The 20,872-nt window shown below is 41.2% G+C and overlaps 1 protein-coding gene across 1 annotated transcript in view; it reads left to right on the top strand.

Annotated features, from left to right (window-relative positions):
- ZCCHC24 (zinc finger CCHC-type containing 24) overlaps window positions 1–7,105 on the top strand; it is a 110,517-nt gene extending 103,412 nt beyond the window's left edge. The window contains exon 4 of the mRNA XM_051617541.1: window positions 511–7,105. Within this exon, the coding sequence (XP_051473501.1) occupies window positions 511–624 (114 nt within the window). The 3' untranslated portion in view covers window positions 625–7,105. The remainder of the gene's footprint in view (window positions 1–510) is intronic.
- The last annotated feature ends 13,767 nt before the right edge of the window (window positions 7,106–20,872 follow it).

Here is a 20,872-nt window from a genome sequence, read left to right as displayed (position 1 = left end):
GTCTACTTCAAATATTTCAGCCTCAAAAATATGGGACTGAGAATTGGGAAAAACTCATTTAGCTATGTAATATCCATGCGTGGCTAAGACAGTTTTTTGGTCGTAGCAGCTAATCCTAACATACCCCCCGCTGGCACTGCTGGGTAATGGGATTCTCATGCTTGAGGTGTTAATACTTCTGGGACATCTCAGCTACTGGAGCCAAGAGAAGAAACTCTTGTGTTACTGCTTTTATAAATATAGTCCCCAACTCAATCTTTTAGTGATTTGTCTACAACAAATTTACCCCAACCTGTATGAGGAAGAATGACATTAAGTTGAGGCCACTCTGAACCAATGCACAGCTGAAGAGTTGAAAAACTATTTCATCCCTTCAGAAAAGAAATGTAGTACCTTTATCATTAATAGGAGAAGGCTCAGTTAAGCATAAGAATAGGCTTTATTATGTGTAATAAAGAGTAACAGTGACAAAACCTTGGATCTAATCTGATTTCCTTCCTGTCACTGCAGAGACCCCTGGAAAAGCCGGATGGCCTGGATGTTTCAGATCAGAGCAAAGAACATCCCCAGCATCTGTGTGAGAAGTGCAAAGTTTTGGGCTACTACTGCCGCCGTGTGCAATAAAGATTCAAAGTGGCCTCTTCCCATCCCCATCATCCTCAAAGATCCTCTGGCAGCATGTGATCAACCGCAACACAACAAATCGAGAGAAAAGCTAAAATAATTGCCAATATTGCCTATCTAATAATATGCCTTACCATTAACAGAATGTAACATTTATCCCATGCGTGCATAGGCATGCAACAGGTATTTACAGGACTATGATTTGTATACATACATATGTAGATTTATATATATGTACACACACGTATATCAAGTGTGACTGATAGTGTTCACAACAGAACTGCCATTGCAGGTTCTGCTAATTGTTTACACAGACCCTATATAATGGCCAGGTGAAATGAAGTACTATTCAACAGGCAAGGTGTAATATTCACAAGGAATATATATGTATGGCTTTTGCAGAGGTTAAATAACTGTGGGGCCACTAATTGCAAGCATTCACCCACAACATGAACATTATTCCTATTATATGACAAGACAAAGGAGGTGAAACAAGCCACAGCATAAAAAGAAAGAAAATGACTGCTTTCCCAGTTTTAGAAAGTCTGAGAGTTTTGTGTTGCTGATTTCTTGGACTTTTTCCTATTTGTTACCATCGCTTGGGCAGGGCTTAAGCAAAATAATTTTTGCAGAATGTGGCTAAAAAAAAGTGAATAATTGTTTGAGGGTGCAGGTTGGGTAGAAAGGGAATGCCATAAGGAGACCTACAGCATCAGAAAGGATTCCAAGAGGTTTTTGGAATAAACAAAACTGGCTTGCTTATGCGACCAACAGATCCTTCTCTTGTCATATAATCCTGCTGGAATGGTCCCTGTATGTGTAAGGGTTGTTCATTAGGTCACAAGCACACTAAATTTACTGTGAACAAGGGGGGATAAGAACACTTAAAACTGTCCCCAGAACCCTTAATTGAAAGATTAGCCAAACTTACTATTTATAATAGTTTTAAAGCCACTTTCTGGAAATATTTTTGTCCTTTTTTCTACTGTACAAATTTGTTATAATATAAAACTTGTTAGCCATAGGGGTGTTTTGAGGCATGGAGAACACTTTATATAACCTTCCCTCTTTATGTCTTCCTGAAGCACCTACATACCTTAGGATAAATGTAGGAATTCTATTTTGTTATCCCATTTCAGGTAGAACTTTGTGCAGGGGCATCTTGCTGCAAAGTAGTATCTCATCAGGGATTAAGGAATATCATTAACTGAAAGTACCTCGAGAGAGTATCCTCTTTGTATGTCTACATAAGAGTACATTGGCAAAAGGACACAACAAGCAATTCACTTGCAGCATTCACTAAAAAAAAAAAAAACAGAGGGATGTTTGCTGGGTTGGTTTTGGTTGGGGTTTTTTTAATCAACAATTTCTATTTTTATGAAGTTTCTTTTGGCGAGATTGATTTGTGTGAGTGATAATTAGTGGAAATACTTTAAATCCTAAATAACTTGATGGGAACTAAATTTGTTTTGAAGATCAGTTCCATAGCACTAAGACAGAAGGATTTTTATGCCAAGTGATAGTTTAATGCCAAATGATAGCAGGATATTACCAGTATGTGCTCTTCTAAAGCAAATTAAAAACTTACAGTGAGCATTTATATAGGAAATGTGAAGCTCTTTATAAATTTGTTGTAGGCTGAAACTTCTTCCGTTTCCCTGCTTTGCTAAAAGCAGGGCAAAATTTTTTCTGCTTATTTTGGTGGTAGTATCATGTATGTATTTTGCAAACTTCATTATTTAAGGGTAGCCCAAGTGACCCAGCCAGGTCAGAGCAATGGATAAATATTTGGACTCCTTCCCTGGCTCTTCCATTAGCTCCCGAATTTTGGGAAAGTCACAAGATCTTTCTGGACCTCAGTTTCCCCATCTGCAAAATGGGGATAATAATAATTTAGTATACCTACCTCACAAGAGAGTTGTGAGGCTTACCTAGTGTAAGAGCTTTGACATCACTGGATTAAAAGTGCTGTGTAATCCTAAAATAGTATTCACTAAATTAATCACTTTTAAATTAGTTGCCCAGTTGGTAATCCCATCAGCTAAAATAGCTGAAAATGATACTGAAAGTTAACACTAGTAACAGTTCAGTTGCCTCAGTGAAGATGTGCATGTTAGCATTTTGAAATGGAAACAAAGTATTTTGCACAGACTACGAAATTACCTTAGAGACAAGTTCTCTAAACAAAGATACTAAGCTACCCATAAAAATAAGAAAACACACAAATAAATCTAGGGATGGATTTTCAAAGCTTGACCTCTAGTAGTAATCTTGATAGTTTGTTTCAAGCACAAGTAATTTTGAAAGGGCCACGTAGTAAACCAGGTCTATTTTTTTCCTCTTGAGCACTTAATAGTACATGAATGAAAAAAAATCTACTTGATGCTTCACATCCAGCTAAAGGACACATAGAGAAGCCCTCTTAGATGAAGATCAGGGGAAATGTTATTTTATTTTCTTTCTGAAACCAAGATGTTTCTATCAACTATCTTTTTCTGTACTGAATAATTTCCATCTTATGATAACCACTAATATCGGTAAGACAGCACATCCCTTGCTATACCTACATTGATATACAGCACACCACCAAGTTCTGAATGACCAACTAAAAGATACCATTAAATGCAATTGTTGCTATTTTCATGACAGTGCCCTTGTTAAAAATTGTTTATCCAAATTCTACTCCACATGGCAATGCCTTTACCTTATGCATTTTTAGGTTGTACGTTGAGGTTCCTAAAAATAGGTGTGATTGACTTTAAAGCAATTAATGCCTGATGTGTAGAATAATAATTCTTAAAAGCATACTTATGAATTCAATTTCCATATAACCGATATTTTCCCAGGCAGCAGACATATAAAGTATATTTAGCACATCTGAAATAATGTGAAAGAGAACAGATTTTCTGCTGCACTTATGTAAGGGGAAAAGCAGGTAAAGATCAAAACATGCAGACAAGCAAGACGGGACGCTGCCATAGTTTGTACTGCCTGACTAAAGGACCGCAAATCCATCCCGGTGCGGGACACGGATGCGAGCAGGCTCAGCCCACCCCAGCGCTGGGAGCAGCCTGCTTACCTTGCCATCCCTGACAAAAGTGATGTGGAGAGGGAGAGTGACTGGGGGTCCCTCGGGGTCAGCCATAACCCTCCCTCCTCTGCAGCTGTGGGGCTGAACTCTGGCTTTCCCCCCCTATGTGAGGGCATCCTCTTGTTTTCTGTCCTCACTTCACAGGGCTGAAACCTTGTCTCCCTGATGAGCTGGCACCTGGGGAGGGCAGCAGGATCAAGCTCACGTGAGGGGAATATTTGCTCATAGGGTTGTCTGTGTATAGTTTGTGGGCTGCTGGAAAAAGACATCCACATAAGTAGCGTGCAAGATCTTATGACTACAGACCATGGTGCAGAAGGGAATATTCTGAATTTTTATCTCCAAAAAGAAAAAAAAACAACATTGACTACAAAACATAAATATCTTCTCTTCCCCCTCCCCCCCCCGGGTAATTCACCTACAGACCTAACTCACTCTTTCCCAATCGGAAAAGCCTTACAAATTCTCATGTTTACCTCATATATTTTTCTGAATGTTTTCTGATGTTCTCTTTAATCAGCTCTGCATTTAGAACATCAGCTAGTAATCTTTGAATGCATTTTATACAGCCTTACCAGAACTGAAGCAGGCATCAGGAAAAAGCAAAAATCAATACAAGCCCCTCTTAAATTCTACCTGAGAGAGATTTGGCTCTTGGCACTTATTAGCCAAACTTGATTTTTAACATCAAATGTTTGCTATCATCTGCCTACCGATCCATCCAGCATATACTTTTTTTTTTTTTCTTTTTCTCTATCTCCTGCTCCTCCACCAGCTCTTGGAGATTTTTTTATACTGTCATTTATTTCTTTCAAAGAAAAAACATAATTTGTTTCCTCAGTTGGTCAGAACATTTCACACAGAATGTGTCCTTGGCATTGGCACTGCTCTGGAGAAAAGTATCAGTGATTTGAAATGTGTGGTGTAGTTTTTTAGCTGCTTTAATTTGATGTAGCTCCAGTGAAGTTTATAGAAATACTTCATTTAATGGTGATGTAGAAAAATCCCTGGAGTTTAAAGGATGCCCCCTATTTTAGACAGTTTCTACTGCTGCTACCATAGACATAAAATGATGCCACACAAGCAAAGTTTGAGGCCTTTCTGTCTCAAAGTTGCTTGTTAATTTCAGATAAATACACAAGAGTATATATTATTTCTGAAAATAGGTGTATTTTGAAGTTCCCCATTATATGGGACTTAGTTTGTAAACTAAAAATGTGAAGTTATGTATGTTGGAGAGAAGCCTTATGCCGAGAAGTATTCTCTATATTTTACCTTTATGTATAACATGAAATTTAGATTATACATGGGTTGCATACCTGTGACATTCTAGCCATTTTTCCAAAAATAAAACTACTTAAAACATTGAAAGTTAAGAGCTATTGCAAGTAACAGATTTCATAGATTAGCTCTCTTTGTCCTGCAGTCACATACAGTATTTTTTTCCTAGTGTGGATCCTAAGAGTTGTCCACTGAAAGGTATGTTATAAATTATCAACATGTGTTTTTCAAGTTAAGTGAATTGACATACATTTTCCACTTGCCTTTGCCAACCTATTTTAAAATATGATGGAACTATCCCCATACAAAGATCATTCTTTAAGGTATCACTCAACTTCTGATTGGGCTTCAACCAGTATCTTTCCTATCTGCAAAACCACTGCTGTCCATTCAGTTTGCTATATTGCTGAAGTGCTCAGAGGGCTGAGATCTTAGATATAGGGATGATGGTTTGTGTTTCTAGGATGAATTTCAAAGGGACAATCGTGTGCAGTTACTAGCTATAGATGATTGATATAAATGTTTACCCCTGTATGAAGTATTTTATAGTTTTACTTGCAGATGTGTATTTATCTTGAGTTATACTTGACATAGAGTTTCTTTCAATTTTTTTTTTTTTTTAATACTATGTGTGTATTTTGGAAACCTTTTTAGATGTTAAAATTTTTGAATGGTTACAAATATTTCTTGTAATACTGAACTGTTATCTTATCTGGAAACTCTTTGCAGTAACTTTTTTGTATATATTTGAGGGCCTTTTTAAAAAAAAGTATTGTTTGTTTTTTGGGGAAAAGGTTTTACAATTTGGAAGCTTTCATAAGGGCCTTCCTCTCAACTAGGATACTAACAGAAGTAAGAAATTTCTTAAGTATTTTGCAGAACTAAGGATGTATCCTCAAGAAAATATTTATGGAAGTAATTTACTTTTTTTTTTTACATTGCTTTTGTCTGTATAAAGTATGCAACAGAACTACATTAAGAAGGAAATATTGTCTACATAAAATATTATATGAAAGTTGGTACATAGTTCTGACAAAAAACCTTGCAATTCTTTAAGCCATATTGTTTTTCTTATCCTTGGATGAAAATATCAGTATTAAGTAACCAATGTATTATTCAAGTGCTTAGACTTATATGAAAATGCTTATACAGTTTATTTATGTGTATTTGGGGAAGGATTGCTAGAAAAAGCTATCACTGGACATATAGCAAGTGAGTAGCAAATAACAGTATTCTGTCACTTTACGGCCTTGTGAAAGACAAAGAAGATACTGACAGCACCATAGAGACTCCAAAGCACAAACATTGGGTTTCAAATGGTGTTTCTTGTCCTTTCCCATAAGGAGAGGGGAAGAGAAGTGGTTGGGACACTGTTTGACAACTTGACTTCCACAACTTTTTGCAGACTGTGAGTCTAGCTATGCAGTATCGGCTACAGCAATAATATCAGTCAAAGGATGTAAGAGAAAAGGATTGAAGTAGATTATTGTAGGGGTTTATGTTTATTTTAATTAGAAGTCATAGCAATATAGAATATGCATGTGCACGTATTTGAAGCATTTTTACACTTTACATTTCATGTAGTTTGATTATATTATGAAGGACTGGGTTTTTAGTTTGATATTTTACCTTGCTAAAATGGGAGGTCTGCCCAACCCTGTACTGGATTCTTGTTTTGTTTAAAAGGTTACAGCACTCACTGCATTGTGTACTAGTGCTAAAACTAACACTGTATCTTATTAATTTCTTCAGCTTTAAAAAAATTAACCCAATTACTATTACACTTGTTTAGCTGTACCTACATACCTTGTCAGATTCAGCTGTTGATTTGTATAATTTCTGTTTCTGTAACTGTTATTAAACTTGTACAGCTAAAACAAAACAACAAAACCCATGGACAGAGGCCTCAGAGGTACCAGTTCTGCTTCAGCAATCAAGATGACAGCTTGCTCATCTGGTGACTGTGTTGCTAAAGAGACTGTAAAACCTCTGTTGTGGATTGTCCATAAAATGGCATTCCGACACGTGCCTTATTTGCTTGATAGTATACAGCTTTCCTCTAGTATTCTAGCATTTTAATGCTGTATTAAAGTACTGCAAAAAAAAAGAGCAAGAGACTGGTATGGTTTTCTTGAGAGTTCCTTCCTTTGAAGTTTTCCTACTAGCTGTGTTGGGTTCTCTGGTACAGAGTAGCCAGAGGCAGCCTGGTGCTTGTGGTGCAAGCGTGCCTCAGCACAACCATGACCCAGGCTATATGAAGAAGAGGTTCTCCACTGCAACTATGCCTAGTCTGCAACAAGCCTGGTCATGTCCTGTGAGTAAGCTACACTCAAACTCTTATCTGCTGGTGGAACAACCTGGGTTAATGGTGCTGACTCTAAGGTTTTTAACAGCCAAGTATTGTCTAACATTTTTTATGAAGGATAAACCTCTTATAATCAAAGTAAAAAGTAATTCTATCCTTCATAGCTGGATAGGAAAGCTTAGATGCCAGAAAGTTGCTATAATGACAACATTAATAATTTGTATAGTCATTATGCTATATCACTTAAAATTTAGAGAATGGGATCTAGTTCATTGTTTGAGAACACTAGAAGTTGGCAAGAACTAGACCTACTAAATGCCTGTTGCTGTTCTTACATTCCCAACCAGAGTTCAATGGCAAGCAATTTTTCTATTGAGACTGCCAATATCCTTCTGATTGGAAGTTAAAATAAGGTTGTCAGGAAAACAACTTCAGACTTAAGGTATCTGACCTCTTGCATGGGAGATCCCCTTCATTTAAATCAAGCAGATTTTTTTTTATAGACACATCAGCACACAATTATTCTAGGCAAAATCATCCCTACAAACAGGGTGATTATTTGATATTTAGAGCACTAGAACATAGTGACACTGTTTATATTACATAGCAAGCCTGATTTCTGGGAAGATTTGAATCATAGAATCATAGAATCATAGAATCCTAGGGGTTGGTTCACTAATTCAGTCTGCACGAGAGCAAGAACGTGCAAATGCACGCACATGTGAGGAGGAAGAGGTTGGTCAAGGAACTGTGCAATTACAAAGCCCTGACAAAAATGACTATTTCATCAAATGATAAAAGACATCCAGGAGGATGAGCCCCACAGAAAAGTTCATATTCTTGAACTACTTGATAAATTATTGTTTGAAAACCAAAACCTACTGCTCTTCAACACAAAGCCTGCCAACAGCACTGTTCCCATAGCAAACATGAGCCACAAGCTTTCCACCAGAAGAACTGGGTGCTCCCCGAACACCAAAATCTCAGCTTTAGCACTCCACTGAGACCAGAAAATCACCAAGCAAACCAACTGCAGAGTCCTAGCTCCCTATTACTACATTTTGTGATTCCTTAAAGAAAGAACTTTTCCCTATTTAAAATAAAAGAAAATTAACACAAACAATATGGTGTCAGCACAAAGGATCACACTGCCTTTCCCTCATTTTTCCTTGCCAAGCGCTTTACCTTCCTGCTCTATGTGAATGAGGTCAAGAGACAATGCAACACATAGGTTGTAACAGAGCAAAATAACTCTCACTTTAAGAAAAGTAATAGAGATTTCATAACAGGAATTTCATATAACATTGATACTTAGAAATAAAAAACTGTTTCATTATTCTTCATGGAAAAGCAATTTAAACAGTACACCAAGGTTACTATTTTTAACATTTATCACATTATATCAAAAGCTCCATCTCAGATCCTCCCAGTATATTAGCAGACATATGAACTAGATGTTAAATCCCAACTAGTAAGGAAAACATATGAAATCCTACATAGTATATAACTAGTTTGTGATATTGGAAAAATGGAACACAACATCTTTGATTTTCTCTAGTATTCACCTCTCAAACTTAAGAGAAACAGATCATTTGCTAACTCCTGTCCCGATAATGGTAGATATGGGACCATACCTACTCACCAAGAACTTCTGTTTTACTGACAATAATGCAGTCAACTCTTCCTCACCATCCTTATCTCAAAAAAACATCAGACAACAAAACCCAGAAAATTATTTTTTTATACAACCTACAAAAAGTGAAAAACACCACTCAAACGACATAAATAAATACCTCTCACAATGCTTTTTACAAACTTCAGGAAACATTTTTCGTAACTGAACATGCTGAGAAACACTTACCTCAGTCAGCATTTATCGGGTCTCTTTCTGAAGTCGAGGCACTTGCATCCTTGAGGAGTTAGGGCTTCCCTGGTCTGCAGCCCAGGTGAGCAGACAGCCAGCACTGCTCTGCAAAAGAACATTGCATCCTCAGCCATCCCTGTGCAAAAGCACTTCCCAGGCATGCACATCTGTGGCAGAGGATGAGACCATGGAGACAGTGGCAACCCTGGCCATTTTTTAGAGACATTACTTCTATGCCATGAACTAAGCTAAAAATGGAGCTTGCATGCCCAGCTAACTCAACCAAAACCCATGCCTACAAGGAAAACAAATCATAGCCAAAAACTTCATGAATGTTTTAAGTGGAGTAAGGTGCAGGCCAAAGATTTTATTTTGTACTCTAGGCTCCTTTTTACCAGATGAGAAGAGAAACTAAAATGCCAAACACCACAAGAAAGCTTTCTCTTACACAGTTATTGAACACATTTAGGGTTAATGGTTGGACTCAATGATCTTAAAAGTCTTTTCTGAACTGTGATTCTAAGCAGCAGGTATGGGAAACCTAACTCCAGCCAGCTTTTTATTAGGCTTCCCTACAGCTTTGAAATGTAGCAAGAAAGCACAACGCAATAGAATTCCACGGACTCAGACTACTTATGCTCTGCATTACTTCAGCCAGCAAAACTCAGAAGTAACAATATTAGAAATATTAGGACATAAGACCTCAAACCTCAACCTCTGCAAACAAAACAGTGACAAACAGACAAACACCACTAGCTCAAGAGAAGAAAAACACATTTGTTGAGTACCTTGAGGCAGAAGCTCAGGGTGCTGGCACCCAGGGCCCAGGCAGGGCTTCCCTCTGCCTCCCTCACCTTGCCTGCCCGGCTGCCGAGGCCCAGGTGTGTGTGCCCACAGGTGCAGGCGCTTCCCGCCCCCCGGGCCTGCAGGCCCAGCCCACCCCACAGAGCCACAGCAGGCACTGACATCAGTGCCACTCACGGCAACCCCGTGGGCAGGGCAACTCGGTGTCTAGGAGGACCAAACAGATGGTTTTCGTGTTCATAGTAACTGAAATCTCAACATGGTTAAGTCTTTAGACAGCTGTAGAAATGCCATCAAGGAAGCAGGCAAAAGTGAGCTTCACTGGACAGAAACTTGAATAATGCACATTGAAATGAACCAGTTCAGACTGCTTCCCAACATACCCTTCTGAGTGTGTCAGACAAGTTTTGAACAGAGTGATTGCACATATCAAGTAGTACCTTGCCCAGCTCGACAGTCTCAGGTGTAGTTACTTTGGCCACTTGCTTACCCCAAGTGTTTGCATTGCTTTCATTAAATTGAGGTTAAAGTGGCTGAATTCAGTAAAAACAACCAGCAGTGACTTGCACCAACATCTTACATGATTTTAAGGGACTGAACTGACTTAACTAAGCTAGTCTTCCATAGGGAGGTGAACAGCAATTCACTGATTCAAAGTGAAATAAAAACCAAACACAAGCAGTGGCTGCCGGAGACCTCGACACTCAGTGATGGGCTGATAGGTTGGCAGCTGCAAGCTGACATTGATAAATGCAAATACAGCACAATGGAAAGATTTCTCAAATGGTGCAGAGTCTATAACAGATTTTAAACTAACTAATAACAGTCAGGAATGAGCTCATGGTGCTATTTTGCATGGTAAACAAACAAACAAAACAAACAAAAAAATCATAATAGATTTTCTTAAAATAAAAGCAGGCAAAGAGAGGATTTGGAAGTAAGAGCAGAAAACCAAAGAGCAAACATCATTATAGGATAGATATCACTCTAAATGGATAAAACTGAAGTTTTATCCTTAACAGAAAGGAAAGAAACTGTGAAAAGAGGCACTGGGCCTCCATCTCCTGGAAAAGAGATCACTGAGGGTGGATGTGGTAGTGGCCTATAGCATAATAAAAGATAATAAATATATAGCATAATAAATACATAGCATAATAAAAGATGTGTAAAAGGAAGGAAATATTCATTGCTTTTACAAAATTTCCTTCTAGAAGCAGGAATTTTTCATAAAATTATCTGATATAATAAAATTAAAATAAAAATTTCACACAGCAGACTGAACTTTACAGTCATGCAATATTCTTGCTCTTAAAATAATAAATGAGATAAAAATCAATTACAAAACCACATTAAATAAAAATCAATAATAAATAAATAAATAAGTAGAAGTCTTGTTGGGGTTCTTAACTACGAAGCTGAAACCCTGGCTCAGGAAATCCCAGAGCACAGAAGCAGAGAGAAGAAAGAGACAACCGCAAAGAGAGAAGGCTGCTTGCCTGTGTTTATTGTCTTCTCCCTCAGTAAGATGTGGTAAGAAAGAAGACACTGGGGTAGGTGAGGATCTGAGAGGACTACTTTTGTGTGGCAGTACAAGCTGCAATAAAAGAATGTAAATGTATTTGTATAGCACCCGTCAGGCGCCTGACAGCTGCCAGGGCAGGCACAGACAGACCTGCCCAGGGAAATACCCATTAGTTCCTTAGTGTTCATGCTTAGGAAGAAAACCTTACTACTCACCTACACTCACACTTTAGGCTAATTGGCAGGAAACTAATTGAAACACCACCGTAATTTGTAGAATTTAGTATTGCACTACTGTAGATAATTTGGTATCTTTTATTTATTTATTTAATTCATTGCAGATATACTTTTGTTTGAAGAGCTAGTCCTAAATCGCTGTGTTCAAATTTATTTTTAATGCATCCACACACCATTCCTGCTCTTTGGGCCATGCCACCCACTCTGGCTTTCTGAGTGGCTGAGATGGTTTAGCCCTCAGCCTCACCTTGTGGTTTTCTGGGGTCATGAAGGAATTTACTAAGTCAAGTAAAATTTCTAAAAGGCATTTAAGCACTTCCTAGCATCCTAAAGGTCCAGTAAACAGAGCTCACAACACAATGGTGAGGTCGTAGGGTCTGGCTGATCTACATGCCTCTGTGTTGGGCTTGCATGGTGGTTTCAGCCATGCTAAGCTATGCCCTGCTGCCCAGCACCAAGCCACAGCCAAGGACATTCTGAATTAACATTAGTTGGCCTGTGCCCATGATTCCCCATCTACTGATCTTAAATTATGTCTTTCACTTCTTTACACCCAGACAGCTCCTCATGCTGTTTTAGAGTCCTGAGGTGCTCTGGTGTGATTAAAAACATGCAGGAGCTCTGGGGAAAGCATGAAGGGGAAGAAATGTCAGTCTGAGGCAGACAGAAATATTCAAACTGAAGAAGTTACATCTGGAAGCTTTTGTGAAATAAATGTACCCAAAGAAGAGAGTGAACAACTTCTCCCTCAATTTCCTTCCTATGTTGAGCCCCATGTAACTCCTCACAAGAATTCAGCACAACAGAAGCACTAGAGGCTCAAATAAGGCTTTACAATCCCAGGAAAGTTAAAGTTCAGTGCAAGGTCTGTGTGATTTGCTCCCTCAAGGACTGTACATGTGAAATACAGCTTAGATTTTTAATTATTTTTTTTTTAATGAGAATTTAATACATTTCATAAACCTGACCTTTTCTTCAACACCTTACCACCAAGCCTGGCAGATTTCAAACAGCTTTCTAACTATGAAATGTAGGGGGAAATTTGTCACCTGAGTTCTTTTTGTAACAGTAGACAATACAGCTGGTAGCCTTTAACTTTGCATTAATGGGCATATAAACCTCATTTTCACTACTGGCAGGTATTCTTGTGTTCTTAAGAATTAATAACTGCTTTTCTTTTAACCCAGGTACCGCTTTGTCTCAAGGAGGTTACCAATCCCTTTCAGGGGTACCTAAGGAAAAAAAGAAAAACAAGAAAAAAAGAAGAAAAATAAATCTGCTGTTAATTCACTCCAAAGCTGGGGCCTGATCCCCAGGTTAAAAATAAAAATAAAATCCCAATAACTATTCTTCTAAAAAACTCAGCTGGTTAAAATTGTTTCAGTGGCTGGAATGAGATACATATGTTTAGATTATAAAATTGATCAACTTCAGCAGAGTCTCCTTCACCTATAGCTTAGTTTGTAAGTGATTGTGCATGAAACGAACTGTAAACTTCAAGTCCCTAGAGGCCTCCTACTTCCTCGATTTCTCTTGCCTCTCTCAACTCCCCTCTGTTGCCTATATTTTACAGTTGTTGGTCTTTTGTGGCCTATTTCAAACTTGAAGTTATATGGTGTGCTTTGCACCACTCCTGGTTTTTTAAAAGTGATATTTTGTATTAAAATAAAATACTGTCCCCTCCACACACCCCTGACAGCATTCTCACATCCCAACCAGTCCCTGTCCCACACCACTGGCAGCATAGGCAAAGGTCCTGGTGCTCTCTGCTGTCAGTGGCACTTTAAAGAAAATTACTTGTTCTATAGTCTTGAGTAATTTTTTTTATTATTTTTTTTTTTAATAGAAGCATTTACTTAGGAAGCACTTAAAAGGCCTTAAGTTTGTTAGAAGGACATGGAGAAATAGCTAGGCCAATTTCTCTGTTGGCTGAATCCTGGCTACCTCTAGATCAGAGAAAGCAAGTGCATGACCACAGCTATTTCACTGACCTTGTGGGAAGCAAAGTGAGGTCTCCATAATCAAGTGATGATTGTGGTTTCTGATCTTTCTCACACAGTCCTGGTCACAAGCTCAACAGAGAACCAAACATGCCAGGTGGGAGGCAGGCAGCACTACTTAGAAAGAGGCAGGAGCAAAGTTCTTGGTTGCCCTATTAGTGCCCAAGTGTGGCCACCTGCAGCTGTCTTACAGCCAAATAATCCCAACCTTTCCTTCTTCCCAGAGCTCCTTCTGTCACTCTTCAGATAGCTCAATAATTCTAGGAGGCCTTCCCATCAGGGGTGAATCAGATTTTTCTACCTCATGAAGGTGCTGTTTGATGCCTTCTTTATTAGTTTGACAAGGTGGAGCCACCAAACAGCTCTGCAGGGCAGACAGCACACTGCAGAGGGGAGTGTTTCCTCCCCTGAATATCAGGGCAATCAAAGGACACAGTGCAGTGGCTTTGCAGTGCAGCAAAAAAAAATATCCCAAACACAGTGAGCCAGGTTTGAAAATTATCTTCTTGATTTCTGCTTTTAGCACATGTGGTTGCCTAGTGAGAAGGAGCCCAAAACAGAATTAGCAGACGGGTCTGCAAGATTGGTGCTGGCAAATGTGGAAACTTTTGCAGCCTCTGGCTCCAGCCCCAGCTTGTCCCCACTTTCCATGAATGCCTAATTGAAACTGCCTGGCTTTTTCCGCAGAGGTGGGAGCCAGTTTCCAGGCAGGGCATATGGGTGTATTCTGTAAGTCTTTGCCTTGTAAAGTTTTAGCACCTAAAAAAAGCCTCCCTCCCACCTCCAATATGATTCAGTTGGCCCGCCAGGGACAGGCTCATGGGCAGGGGCAAGAGTTGTTGCTGTTGTTGGCAGGAGAAACCAGAGGGTAGAAGTAGGGACAGAGTGACTCTCTTTTAAATTACGCCAACAGCAACCATCTCACTTTGTATGGGGCATGAAACCTTCTCAGAGTACTACACTAAAGTCTCTGCAAGACAGAAAACTCCTGCACTGCCACAGTGCAGGTAGGAGTGGCAGCAGTGTCAGGCTGTAGTCATTCTTGCTGTTTATCCCTTGCTGGCACCTGTGGCATTCCTCCTGGTGTGATGTGTAAGCAGGGCACCCTCAGCTGTCCTGTCCCACAGGTCAGCATGTGCCAGCAGCTGTGGGACTTATCTGGCACTCGCCCACAAAGAGCAACAAAGAGCCACATAAAGCCACAGCTCAGCATCTAGGGAAGTATGGGGCTACCTGCATGAGCTTTGCCCCCCACTGATTTCCTGCAGGTGCCTGAGTCAATATTAACTTACACCCAGCCTTAGATAGGGGAGCAGTCATACAACACCCAGATAGGAAGCTAGCTAGACTCCCCAGCATGCTGGGTTCACACTATTCCTTTCTTAGTGGGCCAGGCCCTGCACCTGCCAAACATAACATGGAGGATGGAATGGCCTGGCCTATCAGGGATGTTGGCCTTTTATATTAATCACATGGAAATAATTTTGGACAATTAAGCATACAGATGAAAGGCCAACTGGCTGCATGTTATGTGGGGCATGACCTAAAAGCAATCCCAGTGACTGAGATGATGTAGTGTGAAAGCTGGATTAAACAGGTCAAGTAAATTTGGAGCAGCTAAAATAAACTGAACTCTCTTCCAAAACATATTCTGTGCTTGCCACATAATATTGCTGTACTGTGGTAGCATGTCCCAGACATGCCAAAACTGTGATACACTTGTCCCAGGGACACACTGCTACTGAGAGAGAGTGAGGATGGTTACTCAGGAAAAAAGCCTGTCAGAAAGTAGATCTGAGAAAGTCACAAGCAATCCTGAATGAGCTGCCTGATAAGGCTTTGCACGTCTTCCCTGCAGCCAACCTGCCCAATACCCTGAGCCCTAGGAAGGGATCCAGGCTCACACTGAGCAATCAAATGTGAATGAATGTTCTGGGCTTTTGCTCCCCTCTATAAACATTTTCCAGCTAGTGGTAAGCTGTTTTGAAAGCCCCCAGCAGCTTGGTTGGGAGCTTGAGACATTTTACGACATCTGGGAATGATTTCCAAATCACTTCCCTGCATACACCTGTATTGAACTCCATTTGTAGGCAGTTTGCTGTGGAAAGGCAGCCTATGCTGCCCATTCAGGGCATCACCACCAGCCAGGCTGGCCAATTCCAGCCCAAGCATGTTTGCCTGGGTCTGCGAGGTGGTAAGCAGGGGTGGTTAATGGTGAGAAATGCTCACCATTCCTCTGTGCTGACCTCATTTTGAGCCAACATCAGTAACACAGGATAAAATGCTGTGTTGGAGTGCTATGGCTGTGTAAGAAAATAAAGCAGCCCTCAGCCACTCACAGGCAGATAACCCAGTCAGGGCATTAATCATATTCAGAACACAGGGAGTCCAAAATGAGTTGCAATAGGGTTTGGATGAACTGCAGCCCTTTCCCACCATGTGGTCCTCTGTGGCTACCCCTGCCCAGTTCAGTGCTGCTCAGTCTTCCACAGTGCTCTCATTTTATTTTCTTACCATTTAATTACCATATGCTTTGTATTATTTTTGTTTTCACTTTGTCTTGGTCATCCCAATCCTTCTGCTACACCAGATAATCAAGAGTTGTCAGCAGTAAGCCATTAGACAGTAAAACACAGCACTTGAAAGGCAGGAAATGTTAAGGGTCGATGTTTCAAATTCTTCCTTGTGTGGAGCCCTGCAACGTTTAAAGGGTTTTATGCATCTTGAACTCATCACTGGAAAAATGGTTTTAGGGTGTATATATGGTTTTTGAGCTGTTCTTTTGAATGGCTGTATTTCAGCATTGTTACTAATTGCCAAAGCCCTGCCTCATTTGCAGGGGCTGTGATGGAGAGTGCACGTGGTGTTAAGTTCCCAGCATGAGGGAAGGCGGTGAGGGCACGCTGCCCCAGAGACAGCAGGACAACTCACTCCTGTTTTTTTTAATTTATCCATGAGAATTTGCAAATTTACGAAGGTTTATGAGTTTGCAAATCATGTTCTATTTATGAAGCATGTAAATCCATGGAAATCTTTGTGATGGAAGAGCAAACTACTTGGAGAAGGTAAAAAGCTGACTAGAAACTTGGTGATTCCCAGCTAACCGCATGTGAGCTAAGGGAGGCATTTGTGCTTGCCAAATGACACATTGGGCACAAACTTCCTCTGTACCGAGGATACTTGCTTGTAGGCAGACGGGAGGGAAAAGGGAAGGTCAAATGTGGAGAAGTTCTGAACCCCAAATTAGTGTGATTTCTGCTGGAGTTCAGAAATATCCTCTGGAAACAGGGAAGAGAGGGTGTAAGCCTTTGACTACAGATTCCTGGAGATCCAAGCTGGAGAAACTGGACTCAAGGAGGCAAAGAAATTTACAGTTGATACTTAAAGTTTTGGGTTATGTGTTTTATGTTCTATACCTCTCTTCTTCCAGAAAATTTTTACCTGAGAGCTTACTAAATAACCACTTGCTTTGTTTTAGTGCAAGGCTCATTTACCTTGCAGCGTAGTATAGAGAAAAGCAAGACCTGCAGGCAGCCTGGTGACCCTGAGGATATTTGGGCCCCACTTGGGACTGTGCCCTGACCACATGCAGAATCTCAGAGCAGGATTTTTGTTAACCTTTGGAGGAGTAATCCTTGGCTGACAGAGGCATCCTGGCCATAAAGGGTGGTGACAATAAACCGCAACAAATAAAGCCCAAAGCCTTGCAGGGTATGTCATCCATTTATTAATGATGTAATAAGCCAGCGTCTGGGGCTGACTGCAACACAACAATCCTTCGCCCTTCTGAAGTTACACATGTATTTGAAACTGTTCCTTTAAAGGAAATTAGATGGTCAGCTTTAGCACAGCCAAAACTTCAGTGCATCAAGCCTTGTTGGCCATCAACTGTTTTCTCTGGGTGAAGGGCAGGTACAGCCTATTTCCACCTTCCCTACCCTGGAAAGGAGGTTGCACAGGTTTCACCAATATCGAGGTGAACCCAACCAGGCTGATTGCTCCTTGGGTACACCAGTGTTCAGGATGAGGTGGAAAGGACACAGTGAAATGCTGAAGGCTTCTGTGAAACTCCACCTGCTGCCTCTGAGGCCAGCCCAGGGATTTGCCTTCTGGCTTAGATGCAACTCGCTATTATGCACCCATAGAAATTCCCACAAGTCCCAAACCCTCCATAAACAGGGCTGTGCAAGCAGCTTGTGCTGGTGCCAGGGAGCTGTGGTGCTCCCCACCAGCTGCCTTTCCAGCCTCGCTGGTACCGCAGGATGCCCCACGCCTCTGGCAGCATTGTCCACCCGCTGCAGCGTGCGTGATGCTGCTGCACCAGCAGTGAGCCCTGCTGCGCCTGTGCGTGTGTGTGTATTGAGGCTGGATTTACTTATGGCCAGAAGTATCTTTTATAAAATCAAACATCTGAACAATGTCAGTGCTGTGTGGTTATTTTCTCAAGGCTGCAGCAGAGTGTTTCTGCTTCTCTGGAAGACGTTTGCCAGACGCTGGCTGTACATGGCTGTCGGGTTACTAACAGAGCAAAATGAAGACCTGATGCAGAGGTCCCCCTAAAAATGTTTGAGTAGTTTGCCAGAAATACAATTATTTTCAAGCTGAACCAGAGTTTTAAAAAACAAATCTGAACTTCTCTAAAAAAGTTAGGGCTTTTCTCTTCCTGAAAAACAAATGGGGGCAGGTGGTTGAGAACAGCCATTACACTGACAGGCTGCTGGGCTTATGCCAGGATAACATCTATGATTTTGGCATGGCCAGCATGACCCGAGAAGTAACACTGCAGCACCAGGTCAGGCCAAGGCTGAGCAGACCATATCTCCATCCCATCAGCTGTCCACTGGCCAAGGAAAGAGGTCCAGCAGGGAAGTAAGGGGATACGTTCAAACTCTCCTGCACTGTAGAGAGGACAGGGAAAGCTGTACGCTGGAGACAAGCAGAGCACCAGAGACCTTTGATGGCCACCTTGCTGTCTGGCCAGCTTCCCAGCAGTCGGGATGGCAGCGAGGCTGGGAGCTCAGCATCCCTGGCAGTGGGCAAGGGCTCCCCAGCACCCCTGGGGGCTGTGGGGTCCCTGCAGCCCAGGTCATCACAGCACGGTGTCAGCTCCCTAGGGTGGTGCCTCCTCCCCAGCACTGAGGTGAGGCTGCCAAGAGGGGACCCTGCTCCTGGCAGTCAGCTGAGGAAAAATCCCCTGGTCCTGCTTCTGCTTCCTGCTCCCTTTGATAGATGATTCCCACTGCCACAGGCCTTATGGTGTAAATGAGGGACCACTGCTTTGTGGTTGAGCATCTACAGCACTGACAAAGAGCAGACTGCCACCACAGTTATTTCCTCTTGTAAGTTATAGGGGAAACTGTAGTATCTCACACACCTCTGGGCAGAAATGGCTGACAAACTCCAGCTTCTTCATGGTGAAGACTGCCACTAATTGCATCTGGGCCCCACTTTGAGATGTTAAACTACTAATTTCAGCTGTTTGCCTGTGATGTGAAACATATTTATAGTTGGAGCAATCAGGATTTTTTGGGAAGACTTGCCTTCATAAATAATCCCCTGGCCTAGACATCGACTGATTTTACAGCTGCCACACAGCTCCTAGAGCTTGGGGATGAGACCAAACCACGGCCCTAATCACTGGCCAGCTACTTGTGCAACACAAACATGCACAAATTAACATCTCTGGACATCTCCAGGAGCAATGGAAACTAATAATTCTTTTGGACAGGATGGATTTCCTGCTGAATTTAATAACAACAGTTGGAGACAACCGTCTGGATACTTGCTGCTTGGAGATAACCAGCCAGTAAAATAACTGCTGATTTTCCTTGCAGAAAATCTGTATGTGACAGCCAGACATGTACTCCCTTATTTCTAGTCATCATTGTGTATATTTATAGAACCCCCATCAGAAAAATGGTTAAGATGAAGGACTAATACTCAAGACAAGCCACTATCAGCAGTCTTGCTTCTTATGAGGTTTTCAAAGCTACACTGATTTTCAAGGCTCTGGTTTGAGACTTTCACAGGATCTGTGTTTGGCACCCAGTTCACTTTGCATTCAGATGAAGCTCAAGTCTAACTCCCTTCAGGACCTCCAAAATGTACAGGTTTTTTCTGCAGTGGCACAATGAAAGCAGAGAGTGAGAGTGAGAGAGAGAGAGAGAGAGAGAGAATAGCTCCTCCAAGAACAGACTGAGAACAAGAGTAGAAAGAAATTATAGGAAGTTCTGGGAGTCCAAGATTCACATCAGGAAAGAGGGGGTGAACACAGAGGCCAAAAGGGAGCATTAAAGCATTTAATTCTGACAGCCTGTATGGTACAAGTTATTAAATCTCAGCCAGTTACTCTCATATTTAGTCTAGTAAGTCTGCTCGCAAGTCTTCAAAGAGAGACATTTTGTCTGGACGACCCACATCAATTGGTAGCTTGGACCAAAGCTAATCATCTTCACTGGTCAGTTGCTGCTCCACATTTCTTATGTTAATTTGCACACCGCAGATTCCAGGTGTTTTGTCTTTTTGTACTTTCATATGGCAAATTAAGCACCTGGTATTTTTCCCACATTCCACTTACACAGTGTGAGTAAGTCACTCTCAATCCTTTCCTTCCCTCCCTCCCCCTTTTACAGAATCATAGAATAATTTTGGTTGGAAAAGACCATTAAGATCGTGGAGTCCAACTGTTACCCTAACACTGCCAAGTCCACCACTAAGCCATCTCCTTAAGCACCACATCTACACATCTTTTAAATACCCCCAGGGATGGTGACTCAACCACTTCCCTGAGCAGCCTGTTTCAATGCTTGGCAACCCTTCTGGTGAAGAAAATTTTCCTAATATCCAACCTAACCCTCCCCTGGCACAACTTGAGGCCACTTCCTTTTGCTCTGTTTTTTGTTAGTTGGAAGAAGAGACTGACCCCCACCCCACTACAGCCTCCTTTCAGGTAGTTGCAGAGAGCAGCAAGGTCTCCCCTCAGCCTCCTTTTCTCCTGGCAAAACAACACCAGTTCCCTCAAATACCCCTCTTAAGACTTGCTCTCTAGACCCTTCACCAGCTTCATTGCCCTTCTCTGGACTTACTCCAGTATCTCAATGTCTTTCTTGTCCTGACGGGCCCAAAACTGAACACAGGATTTGAGG

The sequence above is a fragment of the Apus apus genome, chromosome 4, assembly GCF_020740795.1.
Source record: "Apus apus isolate bApuApu2 chromosome 4, bApuApu2.pri.cur, whole genome shotgun sequence".
NCBI classification, from domain to species: domain Eukaryota; kingdom Metazoa; phylum Chordata; class Aves; order Apodiformes; family Apodidae; genus Apus; species Apus apus.
This window is presented reverse-complemented; position numbering and strand designations above follow the sequence as displayed.